The sequence below is a fragment of the Phyllostomus hastatus genome, unplaced genomic scaffold (assembly GCF_019186645.2).
Source record: "Phyllostomus hastatus isolate PE091 unplaced genomic scaffold, TTU_PhHast_1.1 phas_contig_40, whole genome shotgun sequence".
Lineage (NCBI taxonomy): Eukaryota > Metazoa > Chordata > Mammalia > Chiroptera > Phyllostomidae > Phyllostomus > Phyllostomus hastatus.
In genome coordinates, this window is record NW_025333872.1 from 73234091 (window position 1) to 73257496 (window position 23406).

At 36.2% G+C, this 23406-nt stretch overlaps 1 protein-coding gene across 3 annotated transcripts in view; it reads right to left on the minus strand.

The window, feature by feature from the left end:
* Positions 1-23406, minus strand: part of ARHGAP18 (Rho GTPase activating protein 18) — a 123453-nt gene that overhangs the window by 27585 nt on the left and 72462 nt on the right. For all 3 annotated transcript variants that reach the window (XM_045843660.1, XM_045843658.1, XM_045843659.1), the window contains exons 5-9: positions 20248-20426; positions 10403-10568; positions 7733-7824; positions 3351-3428; positions 361-520 (exon numbers count right to left, since the gene is read on the minus strand). In XM_045843660.1, the coding sequence (XP_045699616.1) occupies positions 361-520; positions 3351-3428; positions 7733-7824; positions 10403-10568; positions 20248-20426 (675 nt within the window). The remainder of the gene's footprint in view (positions 1-360; positions 521-3350; positions 3429-7732; positions 7825-10402; positions 10569-20247; positions 20427-23406) is intronic.

Genomic DNA, 23406 nt, shown 5'->3' on the forward strand with positions numbered 1-23406 from the left:
ACAGCTTCTCCAGTAAATGTTGCTTTTAACACTTGGCAAGGAAACTGTATCAGAGATCTTACGTGACTCATTCTATTATAAGAGAAATGTGAAGCTTCCAAGTTTTAACATGAAAATATACTGTATTGCTTAAAGTGCATGTAATTAATTTGTACCCAAAGAGAACATTCTGTTTTCTGTTTACTCCGAGATGTGTATTTATAAAGGAAAAGGGGATCGCGTGGCACCCGTTGACATCAGTGAGTCAATATGTGTACCCAAATATATCTGGTGACATTCCCTACAATGCAAAATGTTGCTAAAACAATTAACAAGGATGGCAGAAGCGCAGAGATTGCCTCAAGAAGAGACAAGACTTACTCTGGACCGCCTGAAAAGCTTGGAGGTACTCTACACTGAGCAGCGGCTGGGGCAGCTCCCGGATGAAGAGCTTCAGCAGGCTAGCCGCATCATGCTGCTTGACACTCTCCCAATTAAAAGCCCCTTCATAAAATTTTGCTTCTAGTTCTTGGCAAAGATTCTGAAAGGCAGAAGAAAAATAAAAAGGCTACCAGTAAGTGCATTCTTTTTTTTTTTCCTGCTGAGAATGTGATCCACTTCCCACTTTACAAGAGATTCTACTTTTTAGAAAGACATCTGAGAGTACCAAAGGCCAACACTTCTCTGTCATGCAGCAAAGTGCTACTCCCCTACCCCCCGGTGTGCTTCGCCCAATAAAAATGATACCTAAGCACCCCCCCACCCCCGAATTCAGAAACTTTACATATTTCTGGACACAAATCAAACCTTAAACAGTTAAAGGTTTAATTGAAAGATTAGTTAAAATCATCTTTACGTCAGGGGGTATTATTTAGATGCTATAATTTTTTGTTAAATTAAAAGAATCATTTAAAAAAAAACCAGTATATGTTTTAAGTCATTTAGAAGTACATTCCATAGCAAAAGGCATAATCCATCCCTGGGCCTAAAGCAGAAGGCTACTCTGATTAGTCACCCCTGGGAGAGGGAAAACCAAACTCTGTGGCTAATGAGGCATGAAAGACATCAATACACCTGTCTTCGACGCAGGGGCCTTAAGTCACGTAGCACCCTGCTGCCGGCTGCAGAAAGCAGTTTGATCCATGTAGAATGAGAAATATCTAGTTCGTTTACCTCAAGGACTCTATGAGTTTTGCCAGACAAATTATTAGTAATAAATCAATTTAGTTCCACAATCACTATTTTCTATATGCTTTCTTACTGGGGTGTAAATCTTATTATGTCAGAAATCTTTCCAAGTCCCTGTCACTTTCTTCTATTATTTGAAACTGTTATCCCAAATTAATGTCCTTTGTTCTTTTTATAAGGTAAATCTATTACACTTGCTCTTTCCAATTCAACTCCCTTCTCTACCCCAATTATTTCTATAACTGGTGAGTACATAAAGGTAAACTTGAAAATGGGGAGCAGGAGAAGGAGAGGTGGGCGGAGAGATGGGTGAAAAAAGAGGGAGCAGGGAGAGAGACACAGAAAGGGAGAAGAGTCTAAGAAATTTGGTGGGGCACGGGAGAAAGACAACCACAAGTTTTGCATATTATTTATTTATAAAAGGACCAACTCCTGCATAATTTGGTCTGTGACACGGGGCTGACTTGAAGAGCACAGCTGGCTGAGCTCATTTCATTGACCTTCTCAGAAACTACACTCAGTTGAACTCATCCTTCTGCCAGCAACCCAGTCAAAATATTTATACAACACACTCTAGATTTGCCATTGTGTACTTAAGTAAACGTGTTTATGACTTGTGAGTTGGCCATTACATTCTGCTAATGAATGCTGTGAACAGTGAACTGAGAAGAAGTGTTCTTGCTGATAGGGGTAATACGAAGTCGCATTACCTGTTTCTGAGTCTGTCTCTGTACGAGAATGTACTTCTCAACAGAACTTATCTCGGAATCACATACCATGTCCATGATTGACTGGTGGTGAAATTGCCGTAGGTGTTTGCAAACGAATAGAGACAATGGCAACTTATCAAACTCACAGAGTACCAGAACCGTTTCGGGACCTCTGTGCACCAGACACCAAACCCAGGGGACACGGGCTGAATGAAATTTGTGAGCAGGATATATCAGGTTACTCGGAGCCAATTAAACTGAGATTGCGATGCAGTAAGAGCCAAGTAGGCCGAAACTAGCCTCCTAAATTGAGGAAGCTTATCAAAATAAGCAGGTGATGGAAATGTGGGACGTATGAATAGTAATTCCACTCCTGGCAGCTCCACGGCCACAGTCCCAGGCAAGGAGGGTGTGCACCCCACAAGAGTCATTTCTTTCTGATCCAGCACTAAAGATGTCATATGGGATAGGTCTTAAGGAAACAGACAGAGAAAATCTCTTCCCTCTACCCAATTTCTCTTGGATTTGCAAACTCAGGAAGACAATATATTGAATGTGGGCAGTGACTTGTACTATCTCAGTTTAGAGCCACAGCTGAATTTGGAGGATAAGGTAAAGAACATTGTTAACGACTGTTAATCAAAACTTTCCTAGATGAAGTTTCCAGACAAAGCTACATTTCCAAGAGGCTCCATGAAGTGCAAATTCCCTGATAGGCATGTGAATTATGCATCGTCTCTGGGGCAGCCCTGACCATGCACACATTGGATGTTTTATTCCCTGGATCGGGGCTGGGCGACAGAGAGAAAGGGAGGAGCATACACAGTATCCTAAGATAGTGAGAAGGAAATGCCTGTGGCGAGAACAGGCAGTGGGGGAAGGGAGCGAGGGGGTTCCACCCAGGACCTCTGGGAATGACCTGTTTTACAAGCCAGACTCGCGATGCCCTGAACCCAGTGAGACAAGTCAGGAAAGTGGCTGAGACAGAGTCTCATTTTGGCAGCTCACTGAAACGAATTATGTCAAGTCTCCTACTCTGCTCAGCTAATGGAGTTTATCATCCTACCTTTTTAAAAAACTCAACTGCTATTATTCATGCTGACTAAATCTATCACCAGCCCCCTATTAATATTTTGACTCATCATGTTCTCTTCTCATTAGAAGGATGAAACTACTCTTGTCTTCTGCCTGTTGACTTCTGTTCCTATGTTATGTTTGCATAGATTATCTGCCCTTTTGTTTATCATAGTATTATTATAGGTAATGTGGTGATTTTCCAAAAAAAAATCAAAACTTAATACAATTTAGAAAAGACTACAGAATAACTAAATATAAGCTGAATGTCAAGAGGCTTTATTGCTATATTTAATCCACTAACAATGGGAAAAGGGGGTGGAAGGGAAAGTTAGCTTTTAAAAATGCAAAAGTGTAATTAAACAATAAAGTTTTATATGAGTACAACCAAGGAGTTACCTTGATTCTAACAGCAGCTCCAGGTATTCTTAAGAGGCCTTCTGTTTCCAAACCTCCCTCTTCAATTCGAGAAATCAGCTGTGTATAAACAAAAGAGCATGCTGATTTAGGTATATGTTAACAGGTACAATTCCAAATTTAACATCTGTTTCACATACAAATCAGTGAAGACTGATTACAATGACACACAAACTGGATTTTATAAGTTTTGAATGCAATTGCACTACCACTATGCTTTAACCAGTAGTTGCCAAAACTTTAGTTATAATTTAGAATTTAGAAAAAGTTGGGTCTCATTCTCCTTTGTAACAGACGTATATAATTTCACACAGCAGCTGTGGAACTCCAAACAAACAGAAACTAAAAATGTTCATTGTTTAAAAGCAACTAAAACCATCCATTTCTTTTGCTCTTCCCAAAACATACGATTCCACAGTCGAATACATCACATGAAATTCTAGTATTTGCACATTTACATCTCATTTTCAGTTTGTTCAAAAAAAACAATTATTTATGATATGAAATTTTTTAAAAACTACAAATACTCATTTTAAAGTGTTTAAGCAAGCTTTGGTGGTAAAAGTAAGTAAAAAACAGTTCTTGTATAAGGTTTCTAAATCATACCTGATGCCCTATTAATGCATGTAGATCTTTCTACCTCCAGGACCCCATGAGAATAAGAAAGACTTTTAAAAAAAAAAATAAGGCAGAAACCCGCAAGAATAAGGTAAATGAAGACACTGCAAGAGCATACTGTTAGAAGCTAGGAAGATGGGAAAAGAGCGGTTAGTTTCTGGGCAGAGCAATCTTCCGGTTGTAATAGGCATTCCCTAGGCAGTGCACAAAGACATTACAGGGGGCACTCCGCTATTTTAAGAAAATCAGTTTCCATGTTCCTCAGTTTCAATATAAGGTACTTACTCGCGTCATGTAGGTTTTCCTTCCCACCACTCACCCTCCTTTCAGAATAGCCTTCTCTGGCTTTATAAAAGCCAGATATACTCTTCACTCATCACTGTCCCTTCAACAGTACTCTCCAAACACCCTAAGCCATAAAATCGTCCAGAGTGCCAAGAATCTAAAATTGCAATTTTTTTTTCAAAGAAACCTCCTTTAATGATTAACCAAGGCTCTACAAACTACATAAAGCTTACTGTTTTCCCCTTAGTTATAAAAGTGTCTCAGGAGCAAAGCATGGCATCATAAATGAGGTCTTTTGACCTTGTCTGGATGTTCTGAAATCAGCTGTATTGTATAGCATGTAGACACTGGACAAGCTGGAAATTTTCCTTTAATGACCTCACCTCTTCTATCCCTGGATTATGGCCAAAGAATGAACTAATCTTGAGGGAGTCAGGTAAGAATAAAGCAAAGAGTAGTTTCAAAATGTTCCCAAGGATTTATTATCCACTGACAAGAGAAGTAGCTTTAACCAACCAATCAATGCAGTACAAGAGTTTTTGAAATTCAACTGAAATATTTTCCAAGACACTATTTTTCAAATTACACTGGATAAAAACCTACATCAAAGTAATTTACATAATTATCCTACATTAGATGGGTATTATTCAATAAAGTATTTAAAGCCAAATTTATCAAATAATACCATGCAAAAGTTATTTAATGTATAAGCAATTTTCCTTTATTTAATCTTATAAAATGTTTAAAATGTTCAATAGAACATTTTTTCAATAGAAAATGTTACATGCTAGCTGCTGGAGCAAATTAGTTTGTAGCAGCATACACCTTTTGCTTTCATTAAATACAAAGGAAAAACTGGCCATGATTTCTAAATAACTCAATGAGAGTAATTTCTGAATTTTTATAGTTGTCATTTTTATTATTCTCTAAAGCTGAATACTAGCACTGAACTGAGGTATGGGTATGAGTATATTGTCTGAAGGAATGTCATGTGTTTTCTCACATTTTTTACTTTGAAAATAACGTATTTTTAGCCCTACATTATATTGCATTATTAAAACATAATCACATACCACAGCTTTTCTTTCATTTCCAAGACAAAATAGAGACATGAGCAATATATTAATCTATATATTTTAATCAACATGCTCTTAGTAATTTATTTTTCTGGATACATTCTACATTTATCAGCAATTTACATTGCATTTTCCAAAATATATACAACATACTTATATGAATTAAAAAACAAATTGAAAATGAAGTCAGACTTTTTGACACAACATATGTTTGATATGGCTGATTAGTTTGACAGTGAGAAAAGAATTTGCTGTTAGGCAAAATTTTTTCATAGATAAAAATTAAGAATATTTCTATTTCCCCAAATCTTTCTGAAAATATTGTTTAAACAATGTGCTTCTGAAGATTCAAAAAAAAAACAGGCACAGTTCACAGATAAGTTTTGATAAAGCCCTTTTTGAGTATGTGTCTCAATAATTGAGAAAATATGATACTCTAAAGACAACTAAGAAATCTTTTTTGCAAATCACTGGGTTCCAATTTTTTAGCTTATCAACCAAAAAATATTTTTTGTGATAAATCGCTGTGATTTTTTTTTGTTTATAATTCAGAGAGGATACAAACGGATAAGTGTTTATCTAATAGTAAGCTCTTTATATGCCCTTTTACTTTTTAAATGAACCAAAATATTTCAGGGCTGTTGTCTAATAACCTCAAACTGGTGGGCAGTCAGAATCTCCAGAAGAAACCACAAATGTAAAATAACTAAGTACATAAGAAAACAACTTCAAGAAAAAACAACAAGGGACTGGATGCAATCCTGAATCTGGCCAGGAGGTATTACTGAACCTTCGTGGAGATGGAACATTACCCTTCATGGCTAGGATGGTAAATTCAAAGTGTCAGCTTGGCTATTGTGCCCAGTTGTTTGCTGAAGCACTAGTCTAGATTCTCCTGTGACTTTTTTTTTTACCTGTAATTAACATTTAAATCAGTAGAGTCTGAGTAAAGCAGATTACTCCCCATAACATGAATGGGTCTCATGTAGTCCTGAAGGCCATAAGAGCAAAGACCAAGGTTCCCTAAAGGAAAAGCATTTCTGCCTCAAGACAGTGACATAGGAACCCTGCCTGTGATTTCAACTGGCAGTCAGTGAATTCAAGACTGCAACATCAACTCCTGCCCAAGTTTCAGTTTGCTGGCCTGCTCTACATATTGCAGAATTGCCATACCCTACACTTGCATAAGCCAATTTTTAAAAATAACTCTCATTTATATATTCACACACACACACATACACACACACATAATTTTTAGAAGGGATGGTGTTGAGATCCTTGCTTCTTTGTACAGTCATCTGTGCAGAGTAACTGGCACCTTTTATTAACATTAAAAGAACTTGAATAGATGGCCTATACTTGTTAGCACCTCTCTGTTAATCCCTGGCACTGTGGACAACTATTCAAACAAATACAAGTTCTACTGGTAGTGGCTAGTAGGCTGATGAGCAAGATTAACTCTGTAGAGCACTGTTCATCAGGAGAAACACTAAGAAACAGGTTTGGATGTAATAGAGAACATGAAGAATAAAGGAATCAGAGGTTAGTAGGCAAGACAGGTAAACACCTGGCTTGGAATAGCAGAAGAATAAGTGACAAGAAGAGTCAGTGCCTAGTCTATTTGAGCTTTAGTATCGATGAGTATATTGAGTTAATCAATTGTCAAAGTTCCCACTGCCACTCTTGTTATTGCCAGAACTTCCTGAAACTGTGATATACCTCAGGTGTTGCAAAGAATCTATAGCTTGGGTTGTCCATAACTGATTTGACCTGCCTTCCTCATTGTGCATTCCCTGGCTTTTATCATGTGTAATCTGTGTTTCTGAATAATGATGGCTCAGAGGTTAGACCGAAATTCTTACATTGCCATAGGTAATGCCCTTATGAATAATTGAGTGTTGGATACACAAGTGACTTGACAGTTTAGCAATCATTTTCTGATTCTACTTTATGGTTTCTTTGCCTAGTTTGGAAGTAGACATTGGTAAATTAAATTGGACATCCTCACTGTAAATAAGAAAGCCTGGGAAATACACACAGGCATGAAATATTCATGAGGATTCAATTCCCAAGAAATTTATAAGCAGTTTCCATTTCTATGTATTATAGAATTGAAATCTCAATTACACAAAGCCAGCTAATAGAAGACAGGAAAATGATGCCAGGTAATCACTGTTACAGTAATAACACAGAAAGCACCTCCATGAAATAAAAATTATGAGCCCTTGAAACAAATTTGTTTCCTGAATAGAAATTCAAAGTACAAAATAAAAGAGCATGTCAATCGGAAAACTATATTATAATAATATGAATGTAAAACTGAAAATAAAAACACTATTAGTTGAAGTATGCTCTCTCCACGCTGACCCACTCAGGCCTACTTACTTTTTGAAATATCAAGGGTATTCGAGTTCCTGGTACTTTTCTCTGATCAAGTTCTAACAGTACTGTTAATGGAACACAAAAAAGGCCAGAATCTGCAATAAAAAGTAAAATAAAATTTCTTCATTTCAATCAATCCATAAAATATGAATGTAAAATGTACAGGCACAGGATTCCTGATGCTGTCATTCAATCAGATTAATTACTGAGCACCTACTAAGTGAATGACACTGTCTAGTCATTAGGCATATACACCCTAATAGAAAAATCCTGCCCTTGCCTTATAGAGCAATCTAGCAGAAAAATAACAGGACAAATAATTGCAAATAATCCCCCTGAAATAACTAGAAAAGTATAAACTGATACGTAAGAGAAATAAGAATATTTATTTTTAAAATTTATGTGAAAGTACATAAATATGCAAACATTTGCTAAAGGTAGTCAAATTAAAAGTGTTGACTTCAAGTAAATATCATTCATCTCTTACCTATTTAATTGACATTTAACATTCTACAATACATCAAAATATAAATACCTGCCTTTTGAGAAATCAGCCAATATTATGACCTTGTTCTACAAAAGTTTTTCTTTTAGAAAACACAGTAGATACTTAGTATTCTTGAATTTAAATTCATAGTTTTATAGATTTGGGAATAACTCCAGAAAGGACAGACAATAATTTCTAATTTGTCTAAATTAAAATCATAAGCCTTAAGTCTGGTACGAGTATAGCTTGTACCCAGGGCCTCCCACCCACCCCCAAGACTGAGTGAACAGCTAGCACGGAGGTGTCACAACATCATCCGGGGGAGGGATAAGTCATTTGTGAATGTGGAAAGGGGAATGATCTTCAAGGTATGAACACAGACTTTGCATACTACGACACTTGGTAGAGATGCCATTCAAGAGGATGCCAGTAATCCAGTAAGTAACTTGTAGTTTAAAAGTTAAGAAAACAATGCAATCTTCAAGAATACTCAAGCCTAGTTTATGAGGTAAATAGCTTAGATAAGATAAAAAATACTCAAAAAATCCCTGGCTGGCATAGCTCAGTGGATTGAGCACGGGCTGGGAACCGAAATGTCCCAGGTTCGATTCCCAGCCAGGGTACATTCCTGGGTTGCAGGCCATAACCCCCAGCAACCGCACATTGATGTTTCTCTCTCTCTCTCTCTCTCTCTCTCTCTCCCTCCCTTCCCTCTCTAAAAAATAAATAAATAAAATATTTTTAAAAAAATACTCAAAAAGATGGAAAGAAAATGTATTAATAGTGAGACTCTTAATAAGAACAACAATACTTCTCTTAATATTGGCTTAATAGTGCTAAGATGCAATTCTAAAACATAAAAAAAAAACCTCTTCAAGCCAAATTTAAAGTCTTGAGCACAGATATTCAAATTACGTTTGCTTTATATTTGGAGAAGGCTTTGTGATAAACTTCTAAAGAAAGATCTGATGTCTTCATTACCCACAATGGACTTGTGGAAAACCAGAAGCATCATTTAACGCAGAAATTCACCTTTCCGTGCTTGAAGCTAAAATACTCAAAGGAAATGAGCATGGAATGAGGTCTTCTGGGGCCCAGCGTGGAAGAGGGCCTGAAGGGAAGGCACATTTCAGCCCTACAGAGACACTGCCTCCAAAACTTAAATCAGGTGAATACTTGTCTTTGCTAATGTTACCATAGCAACTCAAAATTCCTCATTCTTTCTTGGTTTCTCCTTAGGAAATACCGTTAAGGTTAAACAAGAGGTCTGAAATTCCTACACAGTAAAGCTTTGACAACAGAGAATTATCTGGATTTCCAGACCAATAATGTTGTAGAAAAACAAAAACTGAGAAGCTGCCTGTTCTCTTATTACATTATAAAAAATATATAGTAACTTTATAAAATGGATAAAGCTGATTACAAAAGAAAAACTGCACATATACATGGTGAATACAATTTAGCAGTGCTGTGCCACACTGGCATTATTTTATTAAAAGTGAAGAATGTGTTTGCAAAATATTTAGAAGTAGAATGTTAATGAACAAAATGATTACTAACTACCCTATGTATTTTCCCTCAAATAAATAAGCAAAAGCAATTGATCAGGATCAACCATTTTTCAAGATCTCATTTTGGAAATAAATATATGTAACAAATACCCTATTTTAAAAAATATTTTATTTACTTATTTGCAGAGAGATGGGAAAGGAGAGAGGGGTGGGGGGGAGAAACATCAATGTGTGGTTGCCTCTTGTGCACCCACTACTGGGGACCTGGCCTGCAACTCAGACATGTGCCCTGACTGGGAATCAAATCGGTGAACCTTTGGTTCTCAGGTCAGCACTCAATTCACTGAGCCACACCAGCCAGGGCACAAATGCATTATTTTTAATGTACAGTTTTAAAGGAGTAAGCATGTGAGTTAACATTCCTTGATTCCAAATTTCCTTCTAAATTCCCTCTATGGTAATTTAATATTTGATCATGCCTTTATTTTCTATAGCCCAGAAGACAATGCATTTTTATCAAGGTATAAAATTTTTTAAGGCAATGTTTTAGAGTCTAAACTTCAGGCTATCTTAGTGTTTGTTCTATAGATGTTTTGCCCTTAAAAATACTGTTAAAAGTCAGTCTCATCCTTGCTCCTTTAGAAGTAAATCCAACTGTTTTTCATGTCAACTTACCTTTTGTTTTAATTTTCACAGCTTTTTGCTGTTTCAGTTCAACACCCAGTACATCATAGAGGGCTGTCAGTTCAATTAGGGCTAAATAGCAAACTTTCTTCATGTCCTGGGGCGCTAGGTCACCAATCCTGGTGGTTCCTGTTTTGTCTTTTGGCACTCTGAAATTCTAAAATAAATATCGTTAATATAGTAAAGGTGTGATATAGTAAATTCTAAAGTAAATACTATTAATATAGTAATATCATCAGTACAGTAACCTTTTCTTAATGTAACAGTACAGTAACATTATTAGTATCATTAATATCAGTAGTACAATAACCTTTTCTTAAATTAAAATTATAAATATAGAAGAGTGACATGCAAAGCTATGGCACACCTTCTCCAGCCAGAATAGAGAACGACACTGCCCCGATGACGTGCCCCAGACCTCGGGGCGTTCAGGAGTCAGTCTCTGAAGTCAGACAAACAGTGGAACCAGACCAAGTACTGGGCGTATTCACACCAGTGGCTAAGAGGAGAAAAGAGACAGTAAACCCAAAGGAGAAAAAGAACTCTAGTTAACTGACCTTCAAGAACCAGGGGGATTAGGAGTCCAGTACAAACCATGAAGAGAAAGAAGAGTGAGGAAAAGTGAAAGAGGAGAAGAAGAAAAAAGAATAGTAGCCATAGGTGAGTGCTTACAATGTTCCAGGTGCCCTTTACCTACATTATTATTAAGTGCCATATATATATAAAACATGAAATACAATATAGCAATATTGTCATTAAAACCCAAATACAGTAGATACAGAGGGCTGTATAGCATGGGGGAGGGGCTGTATAACATGGGGGAAGGGAAGAGCAGATGGGAGACTTAAGAGCATGGACTTAAGAGCCAGACCGCCTACCAGTCATCTGGCCAATGACTAAGCTCTGTCATGTCTGGGGATTGCTTAAATTAACCCTCCTTTCTGCAAAATAGGAGGAGCGGATGGAGGAGGAGATGGGGAAGGGGCTGGGGAGAGAAAGGAAGAAGGAGTGAAGGATGGAAGAGAGGAATAGGGAAAGGAGGAGGGAAGGGGAGAAAGCAACCTAATTCAGAGGGCTGTTGTGAGGTTTAATTGCCTGACACTTCCAAAGCACTTTTATGTGGTTGCTTTTATTACTACTTTCACCACTGAGGAAGTGAACTGAGACTTAGAGATATTGCTATCATAGGCAGGTAAGTGGTATTTTTGTTGTTGCTTACTTTTCTCAAGTATCATCTACTACCTATTCTGCCTGTTTTAATATTAAATACCTTAAATATAAGAAAACATTTAATATAAATTATAGTCCCACTGTATTTACTGATTATTAAAACAATAACTATTCTGTTTGTTCAAAATCTTACCAAGGTGATTGATATCTTTTGGGCTTATCCTTGACTCCCTAATTTAATGGCCAAGGATGTTCAATTGATTTCTTTTTATTTGCTTTGCTTTGCTCAGTTTTGTGCCATATCATTAGTGTTTCATAATCTAAAAACTATTGCAAAAGACATGTCCTAAAGTGCAGTTCTCAAAGCATAATCCAAGGAACACTGGGGGATCCCAATGCCCTTTCAAGGAGTCCAAGAGGTCAAAAAGTGTTTTAATAATTGACATTAAGACACTGTTTGCCTTTTCCCTCTCCTCCTCCCACGAATGTACAGTGGAGTTTTCCAGAGGTACAACACCTGTGCTATTGCACCTGAAAATGCAGATGTAGATGTAAGAAGTGGCTAGAATATGAAACCATTTCTTTTTTCTTTTTTTTTTTAGATTTTATTTATTTTAGAGAATAAAGGGAGGGAGAGAGAGAGAGAGAGAGAGAGAAACATCAATGTGTGGTTGCTGGGGGTCATGGCCTGCAACCCAGGCATGTACCCTGGCTGGGAATCGAACCTGGGACACTTTGGTTTCCAGCCCGCGCTCAATCCACAGAGCTATGCCAGCCAGGGTGAAACCATTTCTTAATAATTTTTGTTCTATAAATATAGCTATTTTTCATAAAAATATTAACTGCACTATTGCATTTTAAATGGAATAATAAACATTTTTTAAATTTCTCAATTTTAATTTCTAATATGGTAAATATCCATAGGTATAACTCAGATAAATGAAAGCTGCCCTCCCATTTTTTAATTGTTTATTTATCAAAGAACTGTATCTTTGCCTACATATTCCTCTTTCATAGTTTAAGATCCCCAGGTCAGTGAGCACCTTCCATGGAACTCAATCCAAAGAAATTCTTTACATTCCAAAATCACTTTGAACCGGTCTTATTCACCATTCTCAAAATCCTTCGTGAACTCATAATTTCTATAAAAATCTTCACATGCCTTCTTTCTTGGTTCAGTCACAGACTTAGAGAGCTGCAAGCCCCAGGGAGACAGCCAATGCCCTAACAACACGAATTTGGAGACACCAGGCCGAAAGGCCGCACACCCGAGGTTTCGTCAAAGCGCTAGAAACCGTGGTAGGTACTCTCAACACCAGCATCCTTCCTGACTGATAAAACAAAAGCGTTCTGAGGTCCTCAGTAGTTTTTCAGAGCTTAAAGGGATTATGGGACCAAAATGATTGAGAGTCGCTGCCCTAGAGCACTTCCTAACCCCCACCACTTTTGGTAATTGAGCAGCTAATTTTTTTCAAGCAAACTCAGCTCCAAGAAAAAACCTTTAAGACCATTATAGGAGAAGGAAGTTATTTCTTAACATTTTGTAACAATTATTTTTCTTGTGAGAACATTAAATGAGGAGTAATAGACACGATTCAATGTGGGTCCCATGTGAATTTCCAGCCAGAAGAGTTACTGGCCTCCAGGTGCAGTGCGAAGGGGCTGAGAATGTGGAGCCAGACGACAGGCGGCAAATCTCATCTCCATCACTTACTACCTATGTGAACTTTGGCAAATTACATCACCTCTGTGTCTTACCCTCTTCATCTATAAAACAGGAATAATAATAGAACCTGTGTGGTAAGGTTGTGGTGGGGATCAAAGGGCAAACACTGAGCTCGCACAAAGTATTATCACTACATTTTTTTTCACAGAACTTTCTCAATAATTTCAAGATTTCATGGTTTTCCTTTTCTCCTAAATATTACTGGAAGGTAAGAAAAAAGGATAGTACTCATAATTTGATCAACGATTTCTCACTCTATCCTTCACAAGTCCCCATATGATAAGTGTTATTACAGCATACTCTAAGTGGGGAAACTGAAGCTCAGTAAAGAGAATTCAATAGCAGCCAGTGACGTAATAAGGATATAAATTCAGATCTTCTAAATCCTAAGCCCAGTAATCATGCTGTTCTGCTCCTCTTTTTCATCCGCCACAGCATGCAGAAGGGAATCTAGGTTGATGGGTGTAGATAGAGGACTGTGAGGCCCTCAAGAAGAGCCATGGCCTGATCAGCTCTGCGACCCTCCAGCACCAGAGGCCTGGCACACTGTGGGTGCTGAGTCCCAGTCTATTCAGTGCATGAAGACACCCTCAGGGAGAAGGCGCAGAATCAGACTCAGCGAGGGGCAGGACCACTGGCTGGCGGCTCCCCTCCTCTCCTGTGATTTGTACTGAGCTTCGCCTTTAAAATTACACAAACCTCTTCACAGTTTCCTCATGCTTGGCCCCAGAGTTCTGCTAATTGCTTTGTTTTTGAAGGACTAGACCCCATCCTATTTAACAACCATTTACTTTTTTTTTTTAAGTCCTAAATGTTTCATTAAAATTAGTTGCTTTTGGTCTAATAATCCAAGCACATGTAATATAATTATTCAAAGCATTACCCGAGGTAAATGTTTAAAGAAACCTGAAATATTATTAGTTCAAACATTTGATTTACCTAGCAATACATGTCATAAGCTTTATTTATTTATTTAACATTGTGCTTAATGAAAGGACTTAGTTTTTTTTATCCCAATGTTTAATTCATAGCAGCATTAAATATTTATGAAGCTTCCTGTCATTTTGTTTAGTTAACAGGCTAGATGGTTCAGCTTGTTGGCTAAGAGAAGGCAGTGCAATTTCAGGAAGAGGAAGCTCTTTATCTTTTGAAAAATGTGATTAAAGAAAAGAGTGAAATATAATTTTTTGAAAACTATAAGGTCTTTGGTTCTCATGTGTTACCGTAAATTCATCAGATAGCCTTTGGGGCTGCATCGGTCTTTTGTAGGCCCTGCAATACGAGGGGTCCCTGAGGCATCTCATTAGTTATGATGAAGCTGACTCTTCCACTCATCAAGTCACTTGAATTTCAACTTGGAAAGAAAGGGAATCTACTCTCCGTGGGGCAATTTCCACAAGATGACTCTCATATCCTCTGCTAGGAGATTCATTTCTTACTTAAGATTTCTTTTCATGTGTAAAATGTGATTTTATTATAATATTTCATTCATTGTAATTTCAAGAAAATGGATACTTTTCTAGATAAATGAACTTTTAGGAATCTTTCATATTTGCAGTTTTTTTTTAATATGTTCATATTTTCTTAATGGACAGCAATAGCCATAATTTAACCTTTTCTTGACAATTCAGGATTATGACTTTAAACACTAATTTTTATATTGTGTACAAGTCTGTGTCTGCCTTAGATATTCAGTTTCCTAACTCAGTCCTGCACCACCTTTTCTTCTGCTGTCCTTCAGTGTCCTCCAGAGCTGTTTCATTCTCTAGCAAATTCTCAACTTGGGCCCCCACATCAATTTTCTGGCCTTCAGTATGCACAGAGTTAGTTGTGTTGCCAGACAACCAAAGTTGTTATAAAATGAGAATCTATTTGAATTAAACATAATTCAATAGGAGTCCAAAAGACTGATGAAAAAGAACCTACGAATTAAAATACAGACTTGTATTTAGAATACAAATAGTTATCTTAGAGATCATTTTAAAGCTATGATCTTAAAAATTCCTACATAAATCCTTAATGGTTTTAGTCTCCAAGATAGAATGAAGGCGTGATATTAAATTTTTATTTTATATGACAGACCCAAGAAACTAGAATCTTATTTACATAACATTCAAAGTTATCCTAAATAAGTTGTCAATAACTCCAATACAATAACACAAAGTGTTCCCTCTGATAGTTCTAGTACCTTACATAGTTATCATAGTATTATTGACTATATTCTCTGTGCTGTACTTTACATCTTTATGACTATTCTATCACTACCAGTGTGTACTTCTTAATCTCTTCAACTTTTTACCCATTACCCAAACCCTCCTCCCCTCCAGCAAACTTCAATCTGTTTTCTGTATCTATGAGTCTGTTTTAATTTTGTTTGTTTGTTTGTTTTGTTCTTTGGAGTCTACATATAAGCAAAATCATATGGTATTTGTTTTTCTCTAACTTACTTATTTCACTTAGCATACTACCCTCCAGCTTCATGCCATTGTAAATGGAAACTAATTGAAAAATTAAATAAATAAATATTTTTTGAAGGACACAAACTCACAAATTTAAATTAAATGCATATATACCTTTAGGACACATTAAATGGAGCCAACACAATCTTCCAGAAAGAACTTAGTCACTGACACCAAGCCTCAGCATGTAACATCTCTAGCCCACTGCCTTGAATGAGTAATAAGAATCAGAATATCTACCACATAGAGATCATTTGATAAGAAATGAAATAATTACAGAGCATACATTCTGAGATTTAGTGGGTGCACAAAAACACAATTAATAGTAGCTAAATTTTCAAACTAAAGCATATTCAAGGTTATAAAAGGTGATCTCCAAATTTAAGAGAAATTTGAATCCACTGTGACATCATAAAGAATTAACAAAAACAGCTTGATGTAAGAAAAAGGAAGTGAATATAAAATGAGGTCAACAGAGAACAATGTATTACATAAAGTTTACTGCTAATTTACAGAAGCAGAGGAGCATGGAATAGAAATGGAATTTAAGCTTTTACCTGCTTACATACCTGCCTCAGATGGTGAATATGAGTATTCACTTCATTAACCATGCTGAGGACAGGTGGACACCTTACTTGTCCATGCCTTCAAGAAGACACATGGATAACTGAATGCTAGAGATGAGCAGATGCATACATGCATAAATAAATGCATGGATCAATTGGCAGTGATTATCAAAAGCATGGCATCTAATAATTTCAGAGATGATTTTACATATTTCATCTAATGTAAGTTCAGTCAGGAAAGACTTATAAGAGTAAAGTCAAATGCTGAGCTAGACCACAAAGAATTGGCTAAGGTTTCCTTGGTAAACGTGGAACAACAAAGGAGTAGAAATAGGAAGGTCATTCTAAGCGTGAGACACTACATGAATAAAATCAAAAGGGTGTCAGAGAGTAGATTAGTGAAATAAGTGGAGAATAAAATCATAGAGGAAGTTTTGCTTTTAAGTCCATCAAAAGGAGAATAATTAATTTATTTCATTCCATTGTTTGAAACAACTTAAAAGTCAACAATGTCTTCATTTTGTTTAATTAGACTTTCCTGTCACTTTGAAACCTTTCCATCTGTTGAGATGAAGATTGTCACTTTCAGAAGACACTTTTGCTAAGAATAGTTTGGGAGTGTGGATCATGTCTTTAGGCCAAATGATGCATAGTCCTTTACTTTCCCCCCTGAGCATAAAAATACTTAAAGGCATTTGTTAAAAATCTATGATAAAGTCTGGAAACTACCTGGATGTCCACCATTAGGAAACTGGTGAATAAATTGTAATTATAATACATTTTCACAATAGAGTGTAATGTATCTACTATAAAAAGGAATGAGAAATATTTCTCCATACTACTATTCTCTATACTGTAATCTCCAAAACATAACACTAAATCAAAACAAACAAAAAACTCAAGGTGGAGAAAAGTATGCATAGTGGGTACCATTTATCTGAGAACGGAAGGATAAACCATAAATTTAAAGAAGGAAATTTACCTGTGAGGGGAGGGAGAGAACAGAGCGATGGCTCAGGGATAGAAACCAGGTTTTGAATACACCTTGGTTTTAGATTTGACTTTTGGACCATGTAAATATTTTACATGCTTATAAAAAGTAAGCATGTAAATAAATAAATTTAAATTTAAATAAATTTAAATAAATTTAAAAATCTATCTTAAGAATTGTAAATAAAATGACACAAGTTAACCCAACCAGGTATGCAGGTGGTGATTTAACCACACGGTGAATAACTATCCTAAGAAACCTAAAACACAGAAATTTTATTGTTATATTCCTTTTGAGATATACCCCAAGAATACAAACAACTAAAGAAAAGAAAAGCAAGTTTAAACTGTTTTCTCATAATCATATCATTGATGACAGTATTAGTATTATTGTTTGAGAATACTCTGTGTATATTAATGGAAGATAAAACAAGTAATTTTGTGACACTCTAATCGTATTACCTGATGGTCCTTAAGAACCACCATTCTCAGCATGGAATAAAGAAGATCCAGATATACTGCTGTCCTCTGAAAAGGCTTTAAGCAAAAGCAGCCCAGATAAGGAATGCTCCTAGTGCCCTGATCGTAGTCATAAAGTATATTTCTACTAAACAGAACCAACGTTTCTTACACCAGACAAGTTTAGCTCTGCAGGATAAAATATACCAGCTACAGATGGAAAACTTTTTCTGATGTCATGTTATATGTGTCTAAATCCATGAATTAAGATCTTATTTTTACAAGAAAATTAAAATAAAATGACACTAATTGGTCACTAGTGAAAGATGCTAGGGAACAAAGAAAAATTGAAAAGTGGTGAAGCAAAGGAAGTAACCACTTTGGGGATGTTTTTCTTAAAAGAATTATTCAAATTAATAAATTAAAAAAAGAAATGAGAACATCATTGTGTAACCATTAATAAACTAATAGATCCAAGCATTGATCAGAAAGAGCTGCTACTTTACAAAGAGGAAGACAACCAGACATTTGTGTCTCTCGATACACAGTCACACTTGAAATAGTTCTCATACACACACAAAAATGAACTTGAATATTATGAATCTAGAGTTGATCAATTAACAGGAAAATGGAAGAAAATGGGAAAAGAAATATGCACAGGGGAAACTGTCCATGACTTAATAACTAGGTATCTTTAACAAATAAATTTCAAGGGAGAGAGGGAAGGAGAAGCTAAAGAAAGAATAGAGAATAAGACGGAATGTAATGAAAGGGAGTGAGGAGGGGAGTAAGCGATGGAGAGACAGAGAGAGACAGAGCAGAGAGAGGAAAGGAGGGATTTAAAAAAGTCTTAAAGACATATCAACCAACTGCAATACATAAATCTTATTTGATCCCTGAGTCAAACAAAGTGTTTAAAACTTATAAAATGAGTAATACAATTTGAAATCTATACACTGCCTGAATATTTTAAATTGAGAATTGTTAGCACTTTTTAGCTATCATAATGATAATATAGATGTTTCTAAAAACCCCTCTTTACGCTTTTAGAAATATATACTGAAAAAATTTATAGATAAAATATAATTCAGAGATGTGTTTCAAAACAATACAGAATAGGAAACTTGTTAGGGGTATGGATAGGTCAGGACTAGCCATGGGTTAATAAATGTTGGCTAAGTGATGAGTATTTGGGGTTCGTTACATATACTATTCTTTTTAATGCTTGCATGTGTGAAATTCTACAAAATACATAAATAAATACTTTTTAAAAAATGAGACATTCAGTAGCAATGTGAACACTCAGTACATACAGCTTCATTTTGAAATGCAATCTATTACTAAAAGTAAATGGATTTCCTCAAGTCTGAGGGGAGAAAAGCACAAGGTGAGCCTGGAACATCTCATACCAGGAAAGTCAAGTCATGAATGAATGATGGGGGCAGGCCAAATGACACAGGACTACACTGAAGGACTCCTATTGGTCAACTTTGGGTAAATTTAGACATCAAAAAAATAATGATTTATAAAACATTGAATGAAAAAAGGAAGCCTTCAATTCACAGTGATATTCAATCACAAAAAAAGAGAAAAGGGAGAAAAACCAAGTATTACAGCAGATTGCCAGCCAATCCATGTAAAAGAAATAATCAAATTAGAAAATCACTATTTCTGCACACCAGTTTAAACGTTGCTTCAGGTAGGAATGACAAGTGCGTGATGAATTCTCTGAGGAATAGATTTTCACTGACAAACAGGATATTCACCCAGTCTCAAGGATCATAAATTAACATTAGGTACACATAGGAAAAGGTATCTTTATAATGGGGAGATCTGGGGAACATCTCCTCAACCAGGTGGTCAAATTTCCATCACCAATAAAGGAACCATGTGACATCATGCCCTTCCTCTGATGATGTAGTTGGAGGTGTAAACATCACCTATGCAGTATTTGGCCAAAAATGTTTAACCAGAACCTAATAATAAAGAAAGGAACAAAATCAGAAATCTGATTTGGAGTCTTCAAAAATATTAAACAGAAAGCAGGGGATCTGATCTAGATTCAAGGAAACAAAAGGATGACATCAAATGCAACACATAATCATTGTTTGAACCTGGATGGAGGTGGAGAAAGGAGAAGCTATAAAGCAAAATGTGACAATTAGGAAAATTTGAATATTACCTTTTATAAATATAATTTTGTTTTATTGTTCAATTTCTTAAGTATTATATTTCTGTTTTGTTAAACCAAAAAATGTTAGTTCACATCTGATAGCACAGCATATGCACAGGTAGATGTAAAAAGAGAGAAAGCATAGGTTGTAAAATGCTAACTGATGAATGGATCTACACGATATGGGTACTTGCTATCCTATTCTTTCAACTTTTCTATGGTGAAGTTTTGAAAACAAAAAGCTAGTTAAAAATAAAGACTGGTCAGTGACATCTGAATCGTGCACTACGTACAGGTATTGGGGCATCGTGGCCTTTGCTCTTCTGCGTCTTATCCTTGGAGCTCTCTTTCTGATTGACAGCTTGCTCCGCGAACGATACCTCCAGGTTGATGTCTGTTTCAGAAGCAGGTGCCTCCTCAGGCACCAGTGGTGTAAGCTTCTTTTCACCATCAACTAGGCCAGATGCCTGGTCTGAGGGGGGAAAAAACAAATACACAATTCACATTCTTTATTCCTTTTTTTATATATTTAGTACATTGACTACATAAAAACCTCTCAGAAAAGCATGCCCAAGGAATTCTTCCAATGGTGCAGGTTGTGTGTGGTAGGGTATGGGGGAGCAGAAATGGAAGTTGGGGGGCATGTAAGGGAGAAATGTGGTGAGTAGAAATCCATAGTTCAGTTGTGGAATCTTTCTTTGAGGTCCCAATTCTTAGACTGGGTCCACTTCCAAAACATTGCTGGATAATCTCAAACTCTGAATGAAAAACCTCACAAAAACTGCATAGACTTAATTGTTCTTTTATTTAAGTTAGTTGTAATCTGTCTTAGAACTAGTGATATGCTATTTCATTGCCTCACAGAACAGATTCCTGGAATAAGGCCTGTCTCATGCACTGCATTTTTTTCATTCTGGAATGCTACCTTCCTATCATAGCAAAAATTTCAAAACAAGAGTTACTGCCAAAAACTTATCACTGTAGGAGTCAGTTCTGGAGGTACCTGGTACAAGAATCAATAGATTTGGCATCTGATTCTATCAAAGATGATAAAAGGACCTACAACTATAAAGCTACTCAAATAACTTCCAGACATTTACATCAACATTTCAAGAATATAAGTTAAATATTTTGTTTGTTTGTTTGCTGTTAATTCTACAGGGAAAAATATATTTGAAAACCTCTTTGCCAAACACACCAGCTTTGAGCTTTGGAGAAAATAATTCTAAACTTTACTGTTTGAAAAGTTTTTGGTTTTAATGCAACTCACATTTTAAAGAAACCCTGGGAGCAATGACAGGACTACTATTATTTTCTCACTGCAGACCTATAATTCATGTGGAGCAGAAGTGAATTACAAAATAAACTTACATGGTACATTTTCATATTATATACTAATACAATAAGGTGATGAAAGGTAAAGTTAATTTTAAAATTTAGTAAATATGTCATATATACATATTAAAAGTATAAAAAATATATTTATAGTCATTAAAATTTAAAATAAAAAATGTTTGTTTTACCCAAAAGAAAATTAAGAATAAATATAAATCTAGCCTAGTTCATTTCCACTTGGTGAGCAGGGCGAGCTCAAGGTCGTGGGACATGAGCAACCACATAGGACTCCGGGCTCAGAGAGGCCCTGCACAGGCCGGGGGGTGGGTGGGGGCGGTGCTCTGCTGTTACATCTTAAAGTCTGAACAAGCACCTTTTCAGTTTGCACTGGGCCCTGCGAATTGCAAACTTGGTCCCAGCAGTATCTCACAATTAAGAAAGCAACCAAAATTCACCTACATTAATTCCAAAAATGGAAATAAATTGGAAGCTCCTTGACTGTATTTATCTGCTGTCTCATCTGTGCCAGGTGACATGCTCTTCAATAGCCTGTGACTTTTTTTTAAGTTAGAATAACTAGACCTTCATTCAGTTAATTTCACAGTATTAACTTAAAATGACAAAGCCCAATTTTCGTTTTATTTTCCCACTGGTTTACACTGCTTTATGTTTTACTGTGACTATGTACGTTGTTTTCTTAAGAGACCATTTTAAGAGGGAAAAAAGATTAGCCATTTTCTTGAATTAGAAGCTACCTTTCAAGAATGTGACTGTTTATGGATAAGAATTGTACAACTATTCCCTTTTCTCTTCAACATCCCCACGGTAGACTTACAATAAATACCATCCCCCACCCATGTCCTGTACTGAATTAAAAACTGAGTAGAAAAATTATAATCAAGTCACAAGCTAATATATTTAAAGCATAGATTTTCTGTGAAATGTGACATAAAAACAGGTAAATAAAAGCATAAAAGCTCAATTGATAAATCAAGTCAGAGAAGATAGCAGAAAAAACGGTTGCAGAGGTGAAGTAGGGGTGCTGCTACAAGAAATGGGTAGTTAATCGGTTGACAAACGTATCTGAATCAATTACCTACTCTCAAAGGGAAAAGTTAAAAGAATGCTGAGATAACACTTCTAGCTCTCAAAGTCCTCAACAGGATGTAATTTCTTTAACCTGTTCTCCTTTGGTTTTGAAGTGGTCAATAGCACTAGGTTACAAATATTTTACAAAACTCCTTGAAGTTTTTCAATTGTCCAAAATAGCTCAAGTGCCCTTATTTAAAAAAACTTGTTTCATTTCTCCATAGACATAAAATAAAATAGAAGAGGGAGAGAGAGAAAAAATATATACTTATTAATATGAAAGTTTTAAAAATTAGTAGGGTATTATTAATATATCTAAATGCAAGTGTTAAACATTGGGTGTTTCACATACACAGAGTTGAACGATTTGATGAAAAGTTAAGATTACTATTTAACAGTAGGTTAATTTGAAATGTGACAGCACTTGCAACATTACCACTTTGCATCTTTTCATTTAGAATAAATATCTTTCATGGGGCATATATAAAAGCCCAAGTTTAGGGGAAACATTTACAATAGACTATGTCATGCATGCCTTCAGATTTTGAGCAGAAACAGCTCCACATTCGACCTCTAGACAGTGTTTTCCATGCATTTCATTCAGACAGTTTCAATGCTTGCCTAACACTGGTTAATTCACTGGCTAGAGAAAGAGCATGGCATTGCCCAGAACAGGTGCAGTAGTAAATACTCAGTGATTTGGATGGCATTACACACACTCTCTTATTATGCTGATTAGAGGCTCTATCAGAATTGGAGGCCCTTCATAGCATTCCAGCAAAGGCAGATGTGAATCAGGCGGCAAGCTTGCCACACTTCACTCGCCTGCTGCAAGCTAGGCTGGAAAGTGCTCACATAATGAACTTGTCTTCTGGAACATCTATTTATACAGCCTTCATCACCATCTCTGGCAAGAGAGGAAAACATCTAGAAAAGACAATATTTCCTCAGTGTTCATTTAGAGATTGCCAGTCACTGTTGCCCAAAGCCTAAAGCATATTGACTTTGGCACAAAAGGTTCATCTGCT